Below are 23082 nucleotides of genomic sequence, written 5' to 3'. Positions count from 1 at the left end.
TTCACCAAACAAAACTATATTACAGAACACACAATGAAAATAAACTCAGAGCAATAAAATTATAATAATATATATATATATATATTTTAAATATATTACGAGGGGCAGTGAACACAACAGACGACGGTCACCATGATGAGACACTCTTGACTTTCAGATCATTTTCACTAAAATTGATTTTTTTCTGTGTGTGGGTGTGTGAAGCAAATGTTCTTTTAAAAAAAATAATAATTAATTCCTCTCTGTTGTTTCTTCATGAAGATTAGTGCTGGTTGGTTCTGCCGTACTCCTGCTGCTGCTCCTCCCCTCTATTCTTTTTCTGGCTTTGACTGAAGCGAGGAGAAGAAACAATAAAGGTGAGTTATCGTTAAGAGGATCAGTGATAAATAAGAGTTGGCAAGATTCAAAAACATCTTTAACCCTTTATAGGACACTCATTGAAAGGAAGGGAGGAAGGAAGGAAGGAAGGATGAAAGGAAGGAAGAAAGAGAGAAGGAGGGAGGGAGGAAGGGAAGAAAGAAGGAAGGAAGGATGAAGAAAGGGGGATGGAGGAAGGAAAGAAGGAAGGGAGGAGAGAAGGAGGGAGGGAGGAAGGACAGATGGAAGGAAGGAAAGGAAGGACGGAGGAAGGAAAGAAGGAAGGGAGGAGAGAAGGAGGGGAGGGAGGAAGGACAGATGGAAGGAAGGAAAGGAAGGAAGGACGGAGGAAATAAGGAACGAGGGAGGGAGAAAGGAAAAGAGGAAGGGAAGAAAGAAGGCAGGGAGGAAGGAAGGAAGGAAGGATATTTTGGGATATTTACAGAAGTTACCAAATATAGTTATTTGCCCAATAAAGGGTTAAAGTAGTTTTAAAAGCAGCATCAGGTTTATTAAAATGTACATTTAGTATTTTTGTTGGTTTTATATCATTTGAAATGACATTTGCATAATTTTTAACCAAAAGTAAGACTGAATGCTCCTGAAAATGTCAAATGGTGTAATCACAAAAGAATGATAAATATTAAATATTTTATCACCTACAGTGTATTTAAGTGGACTTATACTAATAATGACTGTAAATGTTTCCTGATCTCCATGGTTACCCAGATTAAATGTAATATTTAGAACAATTGTATTCCATTAGCTTTATTTAACCCTCCTGTTGTCCTCGAGTCAAGGAAGGAAGGGAGGAAGGAAGGATGGAAGGAAAGGAGGAAGAAGGAAGGAAGGATGGAAGGAAGGAAAGGAGGGAGGAAAGAAGGAAGGAGGGAGGGTGGAAGGAAGGAAAGAAGGAAAGAAGGAAGGATGGAGGGAAAGGAGGGAGGAAGGAAGGAAAGGAAAGGAAGGAAGGGAGGAAGAAGGAAGGAAAGGAGGGAGTAAGGAAGGAATGTAGGACAGAAGGAAGGAAGGAACAGTCAAAACAGACGGGGTCAATTTGACCCAGGAGGACGACACAAAGGTTAATATAAAAGTTATAATGTAAGATCATGCCAAACTAGTTGATATGGTGTTTTATTGACTATTTACTGTTTTTAAGCAAGTTGAATTATTTGGTACAAAGTTTTTATGGTTACACCACTTAGACATTTTTAACATAATCCTCTAATATATTCTCTCAAAATGGATTAAAAGCAGAAATTTGATGCTGGGTCCACAAAACAAGAATGTGTGCAAGTTATTCATACGTTTATTTTCACATTTTAACCCTTTAAATTTAAACTAAACCACATGGACACATCATTAACCCATAAATGAACCTTAGTTTCTCTATAGACTGAACTCACCATCAGTACATTGCACCTGCGGCTTCTCCCACTGTCCGTCGGCCTTGCAGCGGACTACCGGTGGGTGGCGCTGTGTGAATCCCGGGTTACACTGGTAGCGGATGATGGAGTTGACGGGATACTCCTCCTTCCTGTTACCAAACATGTGAGTGTTCTCCACCTCTGGCGGAGCACCGCAGGACACTGAGGACAAAGCCAGAGGTCAGCATCAAAACATGAGTCCACGTACCAACACTCTCTCCGACAGATTATGTTTCTATTTTATTTAATTAGAAACATAATTTCAGATTAACCCTCCTGTTGTCCTCGGGTCAATTTTGAAGATTTTTGTCATAGTTATCATTTCCTGGCTTTTGTTGTGTTTCTAATAAAAGTAAATTGACAGTTAATGAATAACTACTGGTGCATTCAGATAAACCAGCCTTTAATAGGAAACCACCACAAACTGCTTTTACTGTACCAGAGCAACTATATGAGGCAACACTATCTGCTCTCTAGTGACTGAGAATGAATTAATGCAAGCTATAAATGTTCTGTATAAAAGAAATGGACGTAACATCCGTGACGTCACCCATTGGTTTGTGGACTGCTGCTCGGAAGCCAATAGTTTTGAATCTAGGCAGCGCCGTCTTGAAAATTTCAGGTGCATGCTGGGAAAAATAAAAACACGGATACTTATATGGGCATGAGGCGGGGCCATGGACGGAGCGGGGAGGTTGCTATGGTTGCGAGGGCTGGATCTCGAGGACATTGGTCAATCAACCTGTCAATCAGGACGTAGCCACGCCCTAATGCATACCCTGCTTTATCGTCACATATAAAATCAGGGAGGCCAAAATGTCCCAAATGAACATCATACTGCATTGAAGAAGGCTTTAAACTAGCGATTGAGACCATAAACACATTTTGAAAACGTTTACTGAGGTTAGAAATCAAGTGAGAAGTTGGTGAATTCTCCATTGACTTGTATAGAGACGGTCGCCCCCTGGTGGCCTTTTGATAGAATGCAACTCTAAGTTACTTCCACGTTGGCCTCATTTCAGAGGACCAGAACTCCCCGCCTGGTTTTGATACAGACTGGAGCCGGTATGAGGCCTGAGGCAGCGTACCTGGTCCTTTCTTGCAGGTGAACGGCAGGTGGTAGTTGCAGGGAACGTCGTTCCACTGGCCGCTCTCGTGCCAGATCATCACCACACAGTCTTCTCCGGAGTTAAAGTAATTATCGGGCTGGTTCGGCCTCCAGTTTTCATATTGCTGAAGGAGAAGAAGAAGAAGAAGAAGAAGAAGAAGAAGAAGAAGAAGAAGAAGAAGAAGAAGAAGAAGAAGAAGAAGAAGAAGAAGAAGAAGAAGAAGAAACATCAGCACATGATTTTTTATTAACTAGATTATACTATGATAATATATTTCATGCAACACGACTGTTTTTATTTGTTCTGCCTTTAACGATGTTCAAAAATTAGTCAGAATGGTGTAGACCAGGGGTGTCAAACATGCGGCCCGTGGGCCAGAACTGGCCCGCCAAGGGGTCCAGTCCAGTCCCGACTTTCCTTCCTTCCTTCTTTCCTGTCTTTCCTTCCTTCCTTCCTTCTTGACTTCTCTTCCTTCTTTACATCCGTCTTTCTTCCGTCTTTCCTTCCTGTCTTATTTTCCTACTTCCTTCATTCCTTCAATCCTCCCTCCCTTCTTTTCTTCTCTTTCTTCCATCTTTCCTTCCTTCCTTCCTTCCTTCCGTCTTTCTTTCTTTCTTCTTGACTTCTCTTACTTCTTTACATCCATCTTTCCTTCCTGTCTTCTTTTCCTACTTCCTTCGTTCCTTCCATCCTTTTCTTCTCTTTTTCCATCCACATGTCTTTCTTCCCTCTCTTCCATCTTTCCTTCCTTTCGTCTTTCCTTCTTCCCTTCTTTTCTTCTCTTTTTTCCAATCCACCTGTCTTTCTTCCCTTTCTTCCATCTTTCCTTCCTTCCTTTCTTCTTTCCTTTCATCTTTCCTTCCATCTTTCCTTCCTTCCTTCTTTCCTTCCTTCCTTCCATGGGTGGATTTGGTAGATTTCCTCATGAATGTATGATACTATTTCTTACACTAAATATTAACTTTGAGAGCTCATCTGTTCCATCTTTCCTTCCTTCCTTCCTTCCTTCCATCTTTCCTTCCTTCTTTCCTTCCTTCCTGTTGCCAAAGCTCTGAATCGTGAAAAAACACTTTATTTTAGTGTAATGAACACTTCAGCTTCAGCTTCAGCTTCAGCGCTCTCGTTGCTGCAGAAGTGGCAGAAACATGCTGAGGCAGGTGGAGTAGTGAGAGTGCAGCAGCTGAGCTTGTGTTTATGCAGATCAGGTGGTCTTTCTTTCTTTCTCCTTCCTTCCTTCCTTTCTTCCAGCTTTCCTTCCTTCCTTCCTTCCATCTTTCTTTCTATCTTTTTCTCTCCTTCCTTCCTTCCTTCCTTCAATCTTTCCTTCCTTTCTTCCTTCCTTCCTTCAATCTTTCCTTCCTTTCTTCCTTCCTTCCTTCCATCTTTTCTTCCTTCCTTCTTTCCTTCCTTCTTTCCTTCCTTCCTTCCTTCCATCTTTCCTTCCTTCCTTCCATCTTTCCTTCCTTCTTTCATTCCTTCCATCTTTCTTCCTTCCTTCTTTCCTTCCTTCCTTCTTTCCTTCCTTCCTTCCTTCCTTCCTTCCTTCCTTCCATCTTTCCTTCCTTCCTTCCTTCCTTCCATCTTTCCTTCTTTCTTTCTTTCTTTCTTTCTTTCTCCTTCATTCCATCTTTCCTCCCTTCCTTCCTTCTTTCCTTCCTTCTTTCCTTCCTTCCTTCCTTCCTTCCATCCTTCCTTCTTTCCTTCCTTCCTTCCATCTTTCCTTCCTTCCGTCTTTCCTTCCTTCTTTCTTTCTTTCTTTCTCCTTCCTTCCTCCCTTCCGTCTTTCCTTCCTTCTTTCTTTCTTTCTTTCTCCTTCCTTCCTCCCTTCCTCCTTTCCTTCCTTCCTTCCTTCCTTCCTTCCTTCCTTTCTTCCTTCCATCTTTCCTTCCTTCCTTCCATCTTTCCTTCTTTCTTTCTTTCTTTCTTTCTCCTTCCTTCCTTCTTTCCTTCCTTCCATCTTTCCTTCCTTCCTTCCTTCTTTCCTTCCTTCCATCTTTCCTTCCTTCCTTCCCTCTTTCCTTATAATGAAATGTGTCTTTTTCAGGTTTTTTTGCACCAGCATGCCGAGGCAGGTGGAGTAGTGAGAGTGCAGCAGCTGAGCTTGTGTTTATGCAGATCAGGTGGTCTTTCTTTCTTTCTCCTTCCTTCCTTCCTTTCTTCCAGCTTTCCTTCCTTCCTTCCTTCCATCTTTCCTTCTTTCTTTCTTTCTTTCTCCTTCCTTCCTTCCTTCCTTCCTTCAATCTTTCCTTCCTTCCTTCCTTCCTTCCATCTTTCCTTCTTTCTTTCTTTCTTTCTCCTTCCTTCCATCTTTCCTTCCTACCTTCCTTTCTTCCAGCTTTCCTTCCTTCCTTCCATCTTTCTTTCTTTCTTTCTTTTTATCTCCTTCCTTCCTTCCTTCCTTCCTTCCTTCAATCTTTCCTTCCTTCCTTCCATCTTTCCTTCTTTCTTTCTTTCTTTCTTTCTCCTTCCTTCCATCTTTCCTTCCTTTCTTCCTTCCTTCCTTCAATCTTTCCTTCCTTCCTTCCTTCCTTCCTTCCTTCCTTCCTTCCATCTTTCCTTCTTTCTTTCTTTCCTTCCTTCAATCTTTCCTTCCTTTCTTCCTTCCTTCCTTCCTTCCTTCCTTCCATCTTTCCTTCCTTCTTTCCTTCCTTCTGTCTTTCTTTCTTTCTCGTTCGTTCCTTCCTTCCTTCCTTCTTTCTCCTTCCTTCCTTCCTTCAATCTTTCCTTCCTTTCTTCCTTCCTTCCTTCCTTCCTTCCTTCCTTCAATCTTTCCTTCCTTTCTTCTTTCCTTCCTTCCATCCATCTTTCCTTCCTTTCTTTCTTTCTTTCTCCTTCCTTCCATCCTTCCTTCCTTCCTTCCCTTTTTCAGGTTTTTTGCACCAGCATGCCGAGGCAGGTGGAGTAGTGAGAGTGCAGCAGCTGAGCTTGTGTTTATGCAGATCAGGTGGTGCAGAGCTATTTTTGGGTACGTTGAGTTTTCACCTGCTCAGAGAGAGAACCTCTTATCATTCAAGTAAACAGCAATTTTCACAGCTTTTCAAACATCACACCTCTTTATCTTTTTTTTACGAGCAAAAGAGTAACAGAAAAACATGAGCTGCAGGTTATAACAGTAACAGCTTCTCTGTTTTTAGCTGACTGTCTTTTGTCTCGGCTCGTAATGACAAACGACACCTGTGGCAGATTAGATTGGTTTTGGCTAATTAGCTCTTCTCTGGTTTAATGAGCTCTCAGCAGCAGATGTGTGAGGTGTCTGTCAGTAAAAAAGTTTAACCCTCCTGTCGTCTTCCCCTCCTTCCCTCTTTCTTTGCTCCCTCCTCCTTCCATACTTCCTTCCTCCCTCCCTCCTTACTCCTTTCCTTCCTTCCTCCTTTCTTTCTCTCCTTCCTCCCTTCCTTCCTTCCTCCCTCCCGCCTTTCCTTACTCCTTTCCTTCCCTCCTTCCTTCCTCCCTCCTTACTCCTTTCCTTCCTTCCTCCTTTCTTTCCCTCCTTCCTTCTTTCCTTTCCTTTCCCTCCTTCCTTCCTCCCTCCTTACTCCTTTCCTTCCTTCCTTCCTCCGTCCTTCCTCCCTTCCTCCTTTCCTCCCTCCCTCCCTTCTGTAGTTTGACAGATTAAAACTTTAACCCTCCTGTCGTCCTCCCGGGTCAAATTGACCCTGTCTCTTTTGACTGTTTCCTTCTTTCCTTGCTTCCTCTTTCTTTAATTTTTCCTTCGTTCTTCCCCTTCTGTGCTCTTTCTTTGCTCCCTCCTCCTTCCATACTTCCTTCCTCCCTCCCTCCCTCCTTACTCCTTTCCTTACTCCCTCCTTACTCCCTTCCTTCCTTCCTCCTTACTCCTTTCCTTCCTCCCTCCTTTCCTTCCCTCCTTCCTTCCTCACTCCTTTCCTTCTCTCCCTTTCCTTCTGTCTTTTGTTATTTGCAAAAGTTGAAAGATAAACCTAGAAGATTCAATAAGGCATTTGAAAAGGATTTGAATTCAATAAGTGGATTGAAACGCTGTTAAATGCCATCGCTCGCTCACCAGAGGAGTGCCGTCTGTCCAGCGGAAGTCGCTCTCTACTGTTTTGTCGTTCAGCCCGATCCACTGGTAGTCCTGTCCATTCGCTGTAGGAGGAGAAACAATGTTGACAGAAAGATTTCCCTTTTTACTCTCCATGGCTGTGTTCGAAACCGCAAACTACATACTTCTATACTACATACTTCTATACTACATACTTCTGTACTACATACTACATACTTCTATACTACATACTTCTATACTACATACTACATGCTACATACTTACATCCTACACACTAAAGGACCCGATAGTAAGCAGACCGTTTACACTGTAGTAAACTACACGATAACCCACAATGCATTTGGTTCCTACCCGAGCTGAAATCATCGGGCTGAAGCTGATTTCATTTTAGCTCTAACTCTGTAAATAAACCACTTTATCCACATTTCTAACCTTTTTAGGAAGAAAGTAAAGTAGCCCTTTAGATCCACAATGTGACGCTAATCTGTCCAAATAACATCTGTTTAAAGTTTTGTTCCTGCGAATTCGGAGCCACTCAAATTAGCTGTAGCGAGTAACGCACTTCCTGTCATTTTTACAAAATAAAACACCCGTTACCTTTTATTATTAAGAAAACCATAACGATAGAATTGGTGCTTTTATTTTGAAAACAGGAAGCGAACATGCCCTCGCTGTAGCTAACTTGATCTGTGACGTTTGTATTTTGGGGTTTTTTCAGTAGTCACGTTGCATCTTGGGTAATGTGATTGTGAGTAGTAGTGTTGCATCTTGGGTAATGTGAGTGTGAGTAGTAGTGTTGCATCTTGGGTAATGTGAGTGTGAGTAGTAGTGTTGCATCTTGGGTAATGTGAGTGTGAGTAGTCAGCTCTTGATGCATACTCTGCATTTCTGGTGAATCTAGTAAACCATCCAGGAACTTCTCACATACTCTAAATCACATACTACACAGTTTAAACACACTACACACTTCAAATGACGTCAGAGTTAGTACGAGTAGAAGGAAAGTATGCGGTTTAGAACAGACCCACACGAAGCACTCACAGTTGACGAAGGTTTGCTCCTCGGGTGTGATGATGCTGACCAGATGTGCGTTCAGGTCTCGGCAGTGCTGCTCTGCGTCCTCCCAAACTTCTCTGTCAGGGAAGTGAAGGTAGCAGTTCCCCTGAAACTTAGTCCAACCTTCTTCACACTGCTGCTCATCTGCAGCCACGACGCAGAGGAGGAAACATTATGAGATACATCACTTTATTCAACGTATGCACTTCTGTCACTTAAATATATCCCCCCCTTTTTTTCCCTCATTAACCCTCCTGTTGTCCTCGAGTCAAGGGAAGAAGGAAGGAAGGACGGAAGGAGGGAAGGAGGGAGGGAGGAAGGAAGAAAGGACAGAAGGAAGGAAGACAGGGGAATGGAGGAAGGGAAGAAAGAGAGGATGAGTGAGTAAAGAAGGAAGGGAGAAAGGAAAGGAAGGAAGGAAGGGAGGGAGGGAAGGAAAGAAGACGGGAATGGAGGAAGGGAAGAAATAGAGGAGTGAGTGAGTAAAGAAGGAAGGGAGAAAGGAAAGGAAGGAAAGGAGGGAGGGAAGGAAAGAAGACAGGGGAATGGAGGAAGGAAAGAAGGAAGGAAGGAGGGAGGGACGGAGGGAAGGAAAGAAGGAGGGAGGGAAGGAAAGAAGGGAGAAAGGAAAGGAAGGAAGAAAGGAAGGAGGAGAGGAAAGAGAGGAACGAAAGAAAGAGAAGGAGCGAGGAAAGAAAGAAGGGAGGAAGGGAGGAAATAGAGAGGAAGGGAGGAGGGAGGGACGGAGGGAAGGAAAGAAGGAGGGAAGAAAGGAGGAAAGAAGGGAGAAAGGAAAGGAAGGAAGGAAGGAAGAAAGGGGGATGGAGGAAGGAAAGACGGAGGAGAGGAAAGAGAGGAACGAAAGAAAGAGAAGGAGGGAGGAAAGAAAGAAGGGAGGAAGGAAGGAACGAAGGAAGGGAGGAAAGAGAGATGGAGGGATGGAGGGAGGAAGGAACGGAGGAAAGAAGGATAATAAGCCTCTTATTAGATTAGATATTAGTGTTTCAGCAGCTTGTACAACCCATGTAGTGTTTCTGTTTCTGTTTTTCTATATGTTCCCACTGTGGAGCTCTCAGTCCGTCCTCCGTCCTCCATCCAGTACAAACTACAAACTAGATGATGGAGGGATTTCCTTCACGTACAACCGTCTCAATACAGAACGGAAAATTACACATAATTTCACTTTAAACTGGAAGAACCATACCCAACAGTAATGTGATTGTACATTTCCATTTATAACTTTCCCTCTCTCTCTTTTACTGTAACATTCAAAGGGCTTCATTCTCTCTCTCTCTCTCTCTCTCGCTCTCTCTCTCTCGCTCCTACTCTCGCTCTCTCTCTCTCTCCCTCTTTCTCTCTCTCTCCCTCTTACTCTTGCTCTCTCTCTCTCTCCTACTCTCGCTCTCTCTCTCTCTCCCTCTTACTCTCGCTCCCTCTCTCTCTCTCTCCCTCTCTCTCCCTCTTTCTCTCTCTCTCTCCCTCTTACTCTCGCTCTCTCTCTCTCTCCTACTCTCGCTCTCTCTCTCTCCCTCTTACTCTCTCTCTCTCTCCCTCTCCCTCCCTCTCTCTCTCGCTCTCTCTCTCCTTCTTAATCTCGCTCTCGCTCTCTCTTACTCTCACTCTCTCTCTCTTACTCTCTCTCTCTCTCTCACACACTCTCTCTCTCTCTCCCTCTTACTCTCGCTCTCTCTCTCTCTCTTACTCTCTCTCTCTCCCTCTTACTCTCTCTCTCCTACTCTCGCTCTCTCTCTCTCCCACTTACTCTCGCTCTCTCTCTCTCCCTCTCTCTCTCTCTCTCACACTCTCCCTCTCTCTCTCCTACTCTCTCGCTCTCTCCCTCTTACTCTCTCTCTCTTACTCTCTCTCTCCCTCTTACTCTCTCTCTCTCTCCCTCTTACTCTCTCTCTCCTACTCTCGCTCTCTCTCTCTCCCACTTACTCTCGCTCTCTCTCTCTCTTTCTTACTCTCGCTCTCTCTCTCTCTCCCTCTCTCTCCCTCTCGCTCTCTCTCTCTCTCACCTTTAATGACTTTATTGAAAGAGTCGGTTCACCCAAACTTTTCCACTTACCCCCACTAACATTTAACTGTGTAGAAAGGTTTGGTTTTAAATTGCCCAGCAGAGTTTGAGATGTTTATACCTCGTCCCAATACAACATGTCTTTCCCTGTTAAAGTCTGGTCCAGGGTTATTATAGTTAACGAAAACTAGCAATGAAAAAATAATTTAGTTAACCTTCGTGTCGTCCTCCCGGGTCAAATTGACCCCATCTGTTTTGACTGTTCCTTCTTTCCTCCCTTCCTTATTTCCTTCCTTCCTCCCTCCTCCTTTCCTTCCTTCTTCCTACTTTCCTTCTTCCCTTCCTTCCTTCCTTCCTCCCTTCCTTCTTCCTTTCCTTCCTTCCTTCTCCCTTTCTTCCTTCTTCCTCCCTCCCTCCCTCCTTCCTTCTTCCCTCCCTTCTTTCCTCCCTTCCCTCCTTCTTCCTCCCTTCTCTCTTTCCTTCCTCAATTCCCTCCTTCCTTCCTCCTTTCCTTCCTTCCTCCCTTCTTAAGACTAAAACTAAATAAAAACTAAACTAAAACTACTAGATCACTTGTTGAACTAACTAAAACTAAACTGAAATAAAAAAGCAAACTGAAAAACTAAATAAAACTATAATAATAACCTTGAGTCAGATACAGACAACTGCTACAGAGATCTAAGGAAGGAAGGAAGGATAGATAGAAGGAAGGAAGGAAGGAAGGAAGGAAGGAAAAAGAACTAAATAGAATTTAGAAACTATAATAACCTTGGTCTGGTCTGATCACACCAAATTCAATTAATTTGCGATATTTTTTTTACTACTATTGTTTTTATTGCTGGTGCACTTACTTATTATGGATTTTCCTTTATTCTTTTTATTGATGCTCTTTCTATTTTAGCTGCTTAAACACTTTAAATTCCCCCATCGTGGGATTAATAAAGGAATATTTGAGCTTGTTTATTATGGGATTTCCCTCTTCAATGACATTTTATCAAACACAATTATGTGCTATTGTGAACAAAATGCCAGAGGAGATGTAAACAGATCAGTAGAGAGAGAAAATAGAGGAAGCTCAGGATGATCCACAGTCAGACCTCCTTGTGATTATGAGCATATAGACCTTTGGATCAGTATCAACTCAAGATCCACTCAATAGCCTTTTCTGAGCTTTCAAGTGCATCTCACAGTCTTCATCCGTTATGAAACTGGTGTCAGGTGTCAATCCTATAACATCGGAGATCAGTGGTGAAGACTCTCCAACACAGAGCAGAACATCTTGTCAATAAGGAAGATAGAAAGAGGGGTCACTCTGAGCCAGCAGGGACAAAACGTCAACGATGAGGAACAGGAAGTGTAATGGAGCCGGTGTCAATCACATGACCTCCGAGTGGGACTTTGGTTATGTGATGACACCTGAGTCAGCTCCGTTTTCTGATGAAGACTGTAATATGCTGTTTAACCCTTACTGTACATGCTGTCAAATTTTACCCTTTTTTGACATTTGACAGCTTGTAAAAACACCCCAGATGTCTTTTACTTTGAAATTTGACAGCTTGTAATAACACCCCAAATCTCTTTTACTTTGAAATTTGACAGCTTGTAATAACGCCCCAAATGTCTTTTACTTTGAAATTTGATAACTTTTCCTAAAGTGGCCCAAAATGTTGTATTGGTGCAACAAATCTTTGTCCATAGAGGCTATTTTGGGTCAAATTCAACCCATATCTATTGACTATTTTAGTGAACTGAATAGTTAATAGTTTTAATAAGATAGTAGTTATGAGGATTTCTTTTTTATGATGTAGCAGTGAAGACTGATGGCTCTCTCTGGTGTCATATATACTGCTCAAAACTGGTAGTTATTACTTTAAATTTATGAAAATTATGATGGGTCTACATGGCATCCAGGATCGGTTCCCATTTGCTGGATGTGCTGGCCCTATTCCCACTGTAACCTGTAACCCTGTGTAGAAACCAATAACGTAATAACGACCGATAATATGATAACGGCAGATAACGTAATAAGTTGATAATGTGATAAATTTGCCCATGTTTTAATGTAATAAGCCAATAACGTAATAAAACTCCTAAACCAATAACATAATAACTTTTGGCCAATAACTTTAATTACTGGAGCTGATAATTTAATAATATACTTATATCACTTTATTTAAGTTTCATTTATTGGATATAACTGTGAAAATGCAGGATTTAGTTTTTTACCAGGCCAATAATGTAATAACTTTACGTTATTGGCCAAAAGTTATTGCATTATTGGTTTGGGACTTTTATTACGTTATTGGCTTATTACATTTTAAAAAACAGGCACATTTATTATGTTATCATCGTTATTGGCTTCTACACCCTTCAAATTAATGTTTTTAGCTAATAATATGCTGCCACTTGATCTTGGAAATAATTCTAGGATACAATATTAGCATCTATGAGCAGACAAACACTTCACTCTTTAAACTGATGCTGCTGTGTTTTGGGTTTTTGATGAATGAGTGTTGCTCTTATTGGTACGTTTCGTAAACTTGGAAGGACTCCAAACAGATCTGCCCGAGTCATTAAGGTTGCTCTACTGTGCTGTTAAAGAAAGGGGTTTTAAAAAGGGTTAATTGTTCTGTGTTTTGAGCATTAAAACACTGAACAATTACTGCATTATTAGACACTGCTTGTGGTAAGTGAAATGCATTTTGTATGATTTGGATGAAAAGGCCCTTTAGATACTCCTACAGCCTTTTGTAGACCAGAGACATCACTGTTACACGTTTCCCATCTTCGAATGCCGAACCACCAGGACTCCACGTGACTTTGTGTTTTCACAGAGCCAAAGTGAGTAATGGTGGCGGTGATGTTTTCAGCATCACTCTTTCCTCCTCAGTTGTTTTTGAGAGGTTTGTTGTTAGTATTTATTAGCTGAAGCTGATCTCGTACCGATCTCACAGCGTTTCCCTCCGTAGCTGGGCAGGCATAAGCATTTGTAAGAGTCTGCACTCTCCACACAGGTGGCTCCATTGGCGCAAGGGTTGGAATGGCACACATCTACCTCTGCAAAAAAGGGGGGCGGGTGACACTACTGTTTGAGCGAGAGGTGGGGATGGGAGGCGGGAAGGTTGGCTAGCAACAAAGGGGAGTTGGGGAGGGGGGGGGGGCAGGAAAGGCTGTGATAGCAAGACTATCACACCCACATCTCAGGATAATACTTCATCTGCTGCAACTTCTGATTCAGGTTAGACTTAGTGCAAAATATAGGGTTTTTTTAATGCATCTTATAATTTGAGGTATTCCAGATGACCAAATATACATGATATCCAATTAAATACATATTTTTTAGTTTCATATTGCAGTATTTGCAGTAAGTTTATGTTTGAATCTTTAGTTAGTTGCAGCAGAAGATCAGTATTCAAATTCGAGCAGGATTAAGAGCATCCATATAATGCCAAAAAAGCACATATGTTGCTCCGTGTTTAGCATGCATACAGGCGGAGCAGAGGTGGCGAACTGGCACAGCAGACCACAAAAACAACATATAGGCTGACGACAGTTGTGATAAACACGGGTGACTCAAGATGCTGTATCAAGTCAAAGAGCATGAGCCGAAACATATTTTTGACAAACACCTTGACATTCAAATCTGCCACACAAATGCAGAGACCCATAACCAGGCAAAAAACAGACAAAGTGAACGAGAAAGAACACAAAAAAACAACAACACATGATGCAAAACATATCAGGACAGAATAGCGGGGAGAGAAAGAAAGGATTTTTTTGTTAAGTCTGGTAATGCTGATTCACAAACAGTAAATATAATCAAGTGTTTATCTGAAAATATAACTTTAAGTGATTCAAGCTGATTAATAAACAGAATGCAGTCCAAAAAAATATATAAAAACATGCAAACTGTTCAATAACAAAGACATACAGAAAAATGTTATGTCATACAATATTTAATGCATTATAGTTTTAAGAGAAGGAAAGGAGAAGAGTGAATAATTTTGGGACCTACCATGGCAGACAGCGACCCCATCCTCTACTGTACATGAGGCAGTACCGCAGGGGTTCGGTTTACATGGGTTAACGCCACCTGGACACAAAATGATTAAAACATGATGCTCTGGATTTACTTTACAAGTGGAAATGGATGGTGAGCCAAAGTTTAGGGTTAGGGTTTCTCTTCCAGTAAAGTGCCATGTTCTATTTCTTCATTACTTATATGTACTAAGTTGCGTAATGAAAATACCTCATCAAACATTTAAAGTGGAAACTAATGCTTATTTTTTGTTATCATCATAATTTATCATTTGGCCAATGAAACATTGAAAAACACACATTAAAATTTCCAAAACTCCAAAGTGACGTCTTTCAAACATCTTGTTTTGACTGATCCACAGTTTAAAACCCCAAAAATATTATTATTATATTTACCGGTACTATAATTTGCAACAAGGTAGCAACAGCAGCAAATTCCCACATTTGAGAAGCTGGACTTATTAAATATTTGGCATGTTTGCTTAAAAAACCTACTTAAACAATTGTTGCTGGTTATTTTTATGTTTAATTAATCAACTAATTGTAGCAGCTCTGAAAACGTTTATTGCTGTTGCTGATTGACACAGTTGTTATTTTACTCAGGTTATCAATTCATCATGAAGTCCATAAAATGTCAGACAGTAGTAACTTGAGCCAGTTTAACAAAGCACAAGTTGACCTCTTTCAATAGCTTGCTTGTTTTGTGTGATCAACAGTCCAAAACCAATATATATATTTTGGGGGCTTTTTGCCTTTATTGTACAGGTTAGTAGAGAGAGAGACAGGGGGACAATTATACACAGGATAGGACTGCTCAGTGCAGGCTTTGAACTGGGGTCGCCTGCAAGGAGGACTGTAGCCTCAACACATGGGGTGGGTGCTCTACCCACTTAGCTAAACACCGCCACCAGTCCTTTCCTTTTTATCAATGGATTGACTAATCATTTCAGCTCTTGGCCAAAACAAAAAAATCAGCAGTAAACTCCTTTAAGTGTAAAGTTTGAACAAATGTTGCTTTCCGTACCATCCAAACACTCTATCCCTTGATTTTAAGGAACACAAGACATCAAATTGTCAAAAATGTAATATTATCTTCGAACCAAAGACACAAAGAAAAGAATGGTCACATGAAAGAATAGGTAGACCTACCTCCAACCAAATCAGCTTCTTCCACAACGCCTGGTGCCTGCACTGAAGCTGGTGAAGCCACAGTAGGAGGAGCAGCTAATCCTGCAGGGGCGAGTACAAGGCTGGGGGTCTCATGTTGAACTTCGCTCAGGGTCTGCTCTAGTCCCGTGGTGCTGGTCTCTGTCAGTGCCCATTCACTGGACGGAGAGGGGAGCACCACCAGTGGAAGTTCTCCAGAGGGGGCTCCTGAGGAAATGCCGCTGGACGCGGACAAGCGGGTATCTCCGCTGCCGGAGTAGAGGCCACTGCCGCTGCTGCCGCTTCCTTCTCCGCTGTACTCCACCGACCCTTGTCCAATCTCCATAGCCACTGAATTGCTTCCGGATACCTCTGTCGTAAAATCCCCACTCAAGAATGTAACACTGCCTTCTTCCCCGCTCGCTGAGGACTCCAGTCCAGACATTCCTGATCCAGACCCAGAGTGGAAGCCTGAGCCTCCAAATCCTGACACATGTCCACCACTTCCCTGTCCAGAGCTGTAGAGTAAAAACCCAGAGGCCTCCTGCTCCGTAGAAGTCGACTCTGTAAGGTCAATGAGTCCCGAACCCAAAAAGCTAACACCCGAGGAAACCCCAGAGGCCTCCTGCTCCGTGGAAGTCGGCTCTGTAAGGTCAATGAGTCCCGAACCTAAAAAGCTAACACCCGAGAAATCTGCAGAGGCCTCCTGCTCCGTGGAAGTCGGCTCTGTAAGGTCAATGAGTCCCGAACCCAAAAAGCTAACACCCGAGGAAACCCCAGAGGCCTCCTGCTCCGTGGAAGTCGGCTCTGTAAGGTCAATGAGGCCCGAACCCAAAAAGGTAACACCCGAGGAAACCCCAGAGGCCTCCTGCTCCGTGGAAGTCGACTCTGTAAGGTCAATGAGTCCCGAACCCAAAAAGCTAACACCCGAGGAAACCCCAGAGGCCTCCTGCTCTGTTGAAGTCGACTCTGTAAGGTCAATGAGGCCTGACCCCAAAAAGCTAACACCAGAGAAGACCTCAGAGCCACTCCCCGAGGCCGAGCCACTGAGATCCCCGCTGAGAACCCCAGATCCTGAGCCGCTGAATGTCAGAAGGCCTCCACCAAGCTCATACTCCTTGTGGGTGATACTTGTGGACACATCGACCAGTTCCTCATCTACGAGTGATATCTGAGCGCCTCCGCTTCCTGAAACATCTCCTGACTGTCCACTGGCACTTCCAGAGCCAGAGAATCCTGATGGGTAACCACTGAACCCACCTGAAAAGTCCCGGCTGGTCATGAATCCGGATCCACTGCCAGATCCAGACTTGTCCCCGCTACCACTGAGCACTCCAGAGCCTGATTCAGACGAGGGGAAGATAAGGATCTCTGTGCTTCCCTCTTCGGCTTCTTGTAGTCTTCCTGAAGCTGAACCTTCTCCAGACACTATGCTGTCCACACCTGAAAAGATGACAGTGATGCCGGATCCTTCTCCACTGAGTCCTGATCCAGAAACATCTGCACTGGTAAGACCCGATGCTCCACTGGGAAGCTCTGCACTTGTACTGCCGACCAGGTCTCCGGAGCCAGACTGATCTCCAGAGCCAAACAAGTCTCCAGAACCAGACTGGTGTCCAGAACCAGACAAGTCTCCAGAGATGACCTGGTCTCCAGAACCAGACTGGTGTCCAGAACCAGACAAGTCTCCAGAGATGACCTGGTCTCCAGAACCAGACTGGTGTCCAGAACCAGACAAGTCGCCAGAGATGACTTGATCTCCAGAACCAGTCAAGTCTCCAGATCCAGACCCGTCTCCAGATCCAGACAAGTCTCCAGAGTGACCCCCAGATCCACTATCAACGGTAGCCCCTGAGCCAAAGTCTCCTGAGCCTGAACCAGAGCCTGAAGACTCCACATCGATGGGTTGCACAATGGAGGGAACGGCTAAAGAGACACATAAGAAGAGAGTGAGTTACATGAGGAGTAAAAGTAATGTTTGGGCAGGTTTGGGCAAGATTTAAATATATGTAGCTTACCAGGCCTCAATAAATCAGTAATTGACGTCAGGTTCACGAGGGCCTCCTGGATTTCTGTGATGTTCATCCCAGTTTCATTTGCAATAAGTGTAATATCAGCTGCAGGAAATAAACAGACGAAAATGACACGTATTAATGAATTAAATCAGAATGAACCACCTGGATAGTGAGAGTTAAGTGTTTACCTCTGAAACAGTATGCATCAAATCTGGCGTGAAGGTCTGGGTAGCCGGTCTGGTTGCGGTGAGCGTACACAGTGTGTACTGCTATCTTCCCCGCTCCACACTCAGCACGAGGGTTGTTAATGGGATAACGGACGCTACGATCCAAGAGCCAGCCAGCACGGCACTTGTCGAAACCTTGTCTCCAGGCTGCGTAGAGTTCTCCGGTGGAGGCCAGGATGGCGTTCTGCTCTTGACAGGTGGAAGCAGCCTCGTCGTAGGTTAAACCCTCAGCGGAGCCCACATGGAAAACCTCACCTGTGGAGCAGATGACAAAGAGATGTAAAGAAGTGAAAGAAGTGGGAACAAACTGAAATTCTGATTAACCCATACTTATATATCTCTCTCACTCTAGAAGTCTGGTACATTTTGGTTAATTGTTATTATAGTATTCATGACTCCTATAGTTATTTAAAAAGCATATGTGCAGATTCATGACTAAATATGCAGAGGAGTTAAAGACTCAAAAACTACTTCATTTGGACTGTGTAGGTGTGACAATGGTTTCTCACCTTTTAGCCCATCAGCGTAGCAGTACACATCATATCTCTCATCTGCTGGCCTCAGACCATAAGACCGAACTCCAGGTTGATCTTCCAAATCACCAGCACACTTCTCTCGAGGGAAAACAATGGGATACCTGTGAAAGAGCAGACATGATGGCTTATTAACTGTTTTTGGGGGGGTTTTTATCTGCCTCTCTGTCCGAAAATACATGTCAGATTTACCTGACAGTCTGGTCCAGGAGCCATCCTGCATCACACTGGTGATATCCAGCCTCATATGCTGCCTGGAGCTGCTCCGGGGTGGCCATGGTGGCCCCAATACTCTGGCAGGCCAGCTGGGCCTCAATGAAGGTGAAGACATAGCGACCAGATCCTGAGCGGTAATGGAAAACCACACCTGTGTACAGAAACAAGAAAGAATCTCACATGATGTTGCCTTTACATTCAACATTTGGAGGATTACACTGGTTTGCCATTGTAACGTTGCAGCAGCAGTTCCATCACTGACCAGTTGAAGGCATCACAAAGCCTCTGCTGGGCTCCCTGGCCACGTCGGGCCGGGCGGTGACTGGCTGTATCCAGTCGGTGATGACCTCGGTGACGCTGGGCGGCTGAGGCAGCGGCAGCTCGGTGGGCCTCACTGTGAAGCCAAAGTCCACAACGGTGGGCTGCTGAGTCTCCACCTCTCCAACTGCCTCGCTCTCTGTGGTCGTCCTCCTGAAGAACACCTCTGGGCTCTGTGTCACCGTGGTAACACTCAACACGCCACTTCCCTCTTCTATGATGCCTGAGCCGTCTTCATCGGTTAACTCTGACAGGTGAGGGAGGAGAGGGGTTAATAAGGGAATCTTAAGACTTTGCTGGGAGTATGTACACATCTTTTTTAACCCTCCTGTTGTCGTTGGGTCAATTTAGACCTTGGAGGACAACAGGTATTAACTGAAAAATGAGGTATAATTTCATTCAAATGAGGCTTATTGACCATCATTTCCAGAAATATGTGTTAAATCTGTTGTAATAAGTTGGAATGAAGTTTGTTATAAAGGTCTAACACAGAATTTGGTGATAATTTATTCCTTATGCTTTAGAAACAGTCAAACTAGACCGGGTCAATTTCGACATGCAACAGAGGACCCTTACTGGACTCAAACCAGGAATGTTGCAGATATGTAGTATGCACTGTAACCACTCGACTACCAGGACTCAGGGCTCCATTGTATCTCTTACTCTTGAAATGAATGAATGAAGACTTACCTGTGTAGCAGAATGCATCATAGCGAGACTCAGGAAATGGGTATCCTGTCTGGTTGGTGTGGAGGTAAACAGTTCGCACTCCCAGCAGACCTCCTCCACACTGTGGCCGTCGGACGTTGATCGGGTAACGGACGCTCCTATCTCGCAGCCAGCCAGCGTTACAGACGTCCATCCCACCCTGCCAGGCCAGGTACAGCTGACCTGTGGTGGCCAGCTGAGCCCCATGCTTAGAGCATGCCTCCGCAGCCTCATCGAAGGTGAACTTTTCCGCTGCGGCAGTGTAGAAAACTCTGCCTGTATCGGATAAGGGAGGCAATGTTATTAAAATGAAAGAATAAAATACTGAAAGAAAGACCTTCCTCTAACAATTCCCCCAACAGATCATCATGGTGTACCTGTCATCTTCTCAGTATAGCAGTAGACATCATAAGTCTCATTGAGCTCTCTCACTCCATAAGTCCTGACCCCAGGAAGTTCCTCTTTGTCACCGTAGCAGTTCACACGTACATCGTGGATTGGGTACCTTCAATCAAAGACAAATGAGCTTGCTACTTTTCTGAAATCAATTATGACCCATGTGTACACCTGTCATTAACACACATCTGGTTTAGGTGATTGCTTTAAATGTATATATCTATAAGTAAATAGACAGTGTGTTGGATAGCTTCTATATTAAGTTAGTGTATTTGTTTCAATGTATATGTTTATCAGTCTCATTAATACATGAATCTTAATCAGCACTCGTGTTACAGCACAGACTGACCTGACTGTCTGATCAGAGAGCCATCCAGCGTCACATTGGTGGAAACCATCATCGTAAGCTGCTTGAAGCTGTTCAGGTGAAGCCAGGACTGCACTGTTCTGGGAGCACGCATCCTTCGCCTTCTCAAAGGTCAGACTATAGCGGCCCATGATGGCCCGGTAGTGGAACACCATACCTACAGAGAGGAACAATACTTTAGCTTAATACTGTAAAAGGTTTTAAAAGCAGATACTGATACCAATATTTGGGAGTTTAAAAATCTAATATCAAACACACACTTAATATAACCAAACAATTTTGGTATGTGCCAATGTTTTTCTCTTTTAATTATGATCAATAGCTAGTGTTATATAACGAGCTGATTGATTTTACAGCTGACAAATCTACTTGTGTCTTCTTTCTGGTGCACAGACAATGTAAAAGAGACACTGTTTCTAAACAACCTCTAATCTAGTTTTCTGTATTTTTCTTTTTCTGTAATTCTTTTCTACTTATGGACTGATATATGCACATATTTTGTTATATGAGCTAATGAGTTGTATATCAGAATGAGCTAATATTGGCTGATATATTAGTCTAGCTCTACTTTAAGGCCCCAACCTACACTCACAAAGCCTGTAGAAAAGGTAAAGTAAAGAACAATTCTCTAACTTTATTTCATGTTCAATGATGATTAAATTACCTGTCTGAGGATATTATGGCTTTTGAAACAATTGTGCAAAATCTCAAATGATCTAAGGCCATCTACATTTATTTATTCATGTTTCTGTAATGTCATTGCTACAAATTTTGCAGCATTTTGCACGTCTAAATATGGTCACAATTGCGTGTTTAAAAGTAATAACAGCTTATGTCTAATATAATAAGTGACATTTAGATCTGTTGTATCCACTGCACTATATGACACACTGATCTGACACTTCTTTGACATTAGCGTACCTTGAACCAGCACATTAACGTCGTCGTGGTTGTCCTCGATGCCATGCTGAACCTCACATCGGTAGACTCCCGTATCAGTGGACCGTAGTTCAGATATCTTGATGGTAGCGTCCGTCGGGGTTGCAGGGTAGCCCACCAGATGAACCCTGTCCAGGTAGCTCTCACCGATACGCACCTGTCCTTCCAAGGCCACTAAGACAGTCGTGACTTTTTCTTTGGTGATGAGGCTCCATTTGATGCGGTGAGAGAGGGGAGCGATGGTGGGAGCTCCTGGATCTGGGACTGTGTGGTCCTACATGGAAAACAACATAATTCACTTCCAATTTACTTCATACCTCATTGCTGGGTGTGGTGCAGCGCCTTAAACTACAGTAGCTCAACAATGAGTGGTGTAAAACATAAGAAATACACTCTTTGCTCTCTGAAACATTAATCGAGGTTTAATCACCCATTTAACGATCAGTCAGATCGGCTATTAATGCTTTCTAAATAGATCTATGGTGTCACTTTTTATGACGGGATGATTAGACCGGATCAAAATTGACCCAGAATATACTGTGAGGGTGTAGAATATGAACAGTATGTAAGGATTAATGTAATTTATTGATGCTCTAAGCACCAAAACCTGATTTCCATTCGCTTTTATTTTATTGGGGTGGAGACAAAAGTTTTTATTTACTTACCATTAAGTTGAAACTATCTGCATGCCTCTACACTGCCAAAGGTAAGTAGGAAACTCTGTTTACTGATTCAAGATAGGTGTTAAATTATGGAGCAACAATGCCGTTTCTCTTGTTAGCTACCTCTGTTTCTTTCATCTGTACACCTTTAAAGCACTATTAAGTTTTGGCCACTAGGGGGCATGACATCGATTTTTGAAGTAGCTGTTTCCTAACAATGACCTATTGAGTAACACTGCAGATACAGAGCAGAAATAGCACTCGTTAAGAGCCACGTTTCTGTCAGATATCCACTCTCCTTTAGCTCTTTTCCCCCCAATTACTCCTGAAAAAATATCTGACTCTTTAGCTCCAATAATGTTCCACTTTCCTCTTCAGCTAGTTGCTTTTGTTTGATTGTCTTGATTTATTGGAGCTTTTTAGTTGAAAACCAAAATGCTGTCAAATCAAAACGAGCTAAAAGAGACTCAGAAAAACTGCAGAGTGTTTTCACATTTAAAAGTAGCTAGCCGTCCCATTAGCTGGAGACACTATTATGTGTTTTCTAGCTGGATGGCATCATTTTGTATTGTATTGTGTCATTAGTCCTGCTAATGAGAGACAAAACATCACATTTGTTGGATTCTTGCAGCGTTTCCATCCCGATAAAGATTAGTCTAAAGGCTGATGAGTCAGGTAATATTTAATTTTTTAAGTTATTTAATACCCATTCACTCATTGGCAATAAAAACTGTATAAATAAATATTGCAAATTGAGTCATTATTATGAAATTTTTTACAATATAAATATTTAGAAAAACTGACAACTGACAACTTTTTCTGGATAAACTGCCAAACTGACATTGTAGCAAAAGCTCGTAATCACACACCTCGAAGTAACACGGTAATATCAGTGTTGCCCCCAGTAGAGGGCGCTGTTGCCCCTCCAGAGGAATGCCAACACTCAGCACGTCATCTGGGTCTGTGAGAGAGAAACGACAATATATAAACTCCATCTGACTAATAACGATAAATACAAATACAAATTCATACAACTGTGATTTATGGACATGATGTTTTCAGGTTCTTACCCAGAAACGACCGCCCGTCATAAACGTAGTCAAATGTTGCCGAGATGACATTCAGACACACAGACAGAAGCACAATCCACCTAATCATAATTTATCTGAAATTTAAAAAAAAGAAAAAAGAAAAGAAAAATTAGCAAAATACAAGAAAAACAATATGAGTCAGACTCTATTTGACATCACCACACAGAGAATAATAAGAATTGAATTAATCTCCAGAGAGATGCAATCTAATAATTTTAATTTATGTGTCATCATCTCACTTTATCTCAGTAATGATGGGGTATAAAAGCAGCGCTCACATTTTTGTCACTGCTGCATATGAGTATGTAATGCTATATCTGCTTTTAAAATTCAGTTTCTCCCTCCCTCCTTTCCTTCCTTCTTCCTCTCTTCCTTCCTTCCTCCTTCTTTCCTCCCTCCATTCCTTCTTCCTCCTTTCCTTCCTTCCTTTCTTCTTTTC

At 42.8% G+C, this 23082-nt stretch overlaps 1 protein-coding gene across 1 annotated transcript; it reads right to left on the bottom strand.

Moving 5' to 3' along the window:
- Nucleotides 1-1746: 1746 nt before the first annotated feature.
- On the bottom strand, nt 1747-22547 carry LOC128364076 (aggrecan core protein-like). Its single transcript, XM_053324606.1, has 17 exons — nt 22422-22547; nt 20873-21164; nt 19934-20108; nt 19566-19693; nt 19167-19464; nt 18475-18527; nt 18139-18313; nt 17923-18050; nt 17375-17668; nt 17190-17288; nt 15175-17097; nt 14003-14080; nt 12931-13044; nt 7956-8114; nt 6915-6997; nt 2873-3017; nt 1747-1946 (listed from the first exon to the last, which is right to left on the bottom strand). The coding sequence occupies exons 1-17, from the start codon at nt 22545-22547 to the stop codon at nt 1747-1749; spliced, it is 4470 nt and encodes a 1489-aa protein (XP_053180581.1).
- Nucleotides 22548-23082: the final 535 nt, after the last annotated feature.

Source organism: Scomber japonicus, chromosome 1, assembly GCF_027409825.1.
Source record: "Scomber japonicus isolate fScoJap1 chromosome 1, fScoJap1.pri, whole genome shotgun sequence".
In the NCBI taxonomy this organism is placed as follows: Eukaryota; Metazoa; Chordata; class Actinopteri; order Scombriformes; family Scombridae; genus Scomber; species Scomber japonicus.
This window is presented reverse-complemented; position numbering and strand designations above follow the sequence as displayed.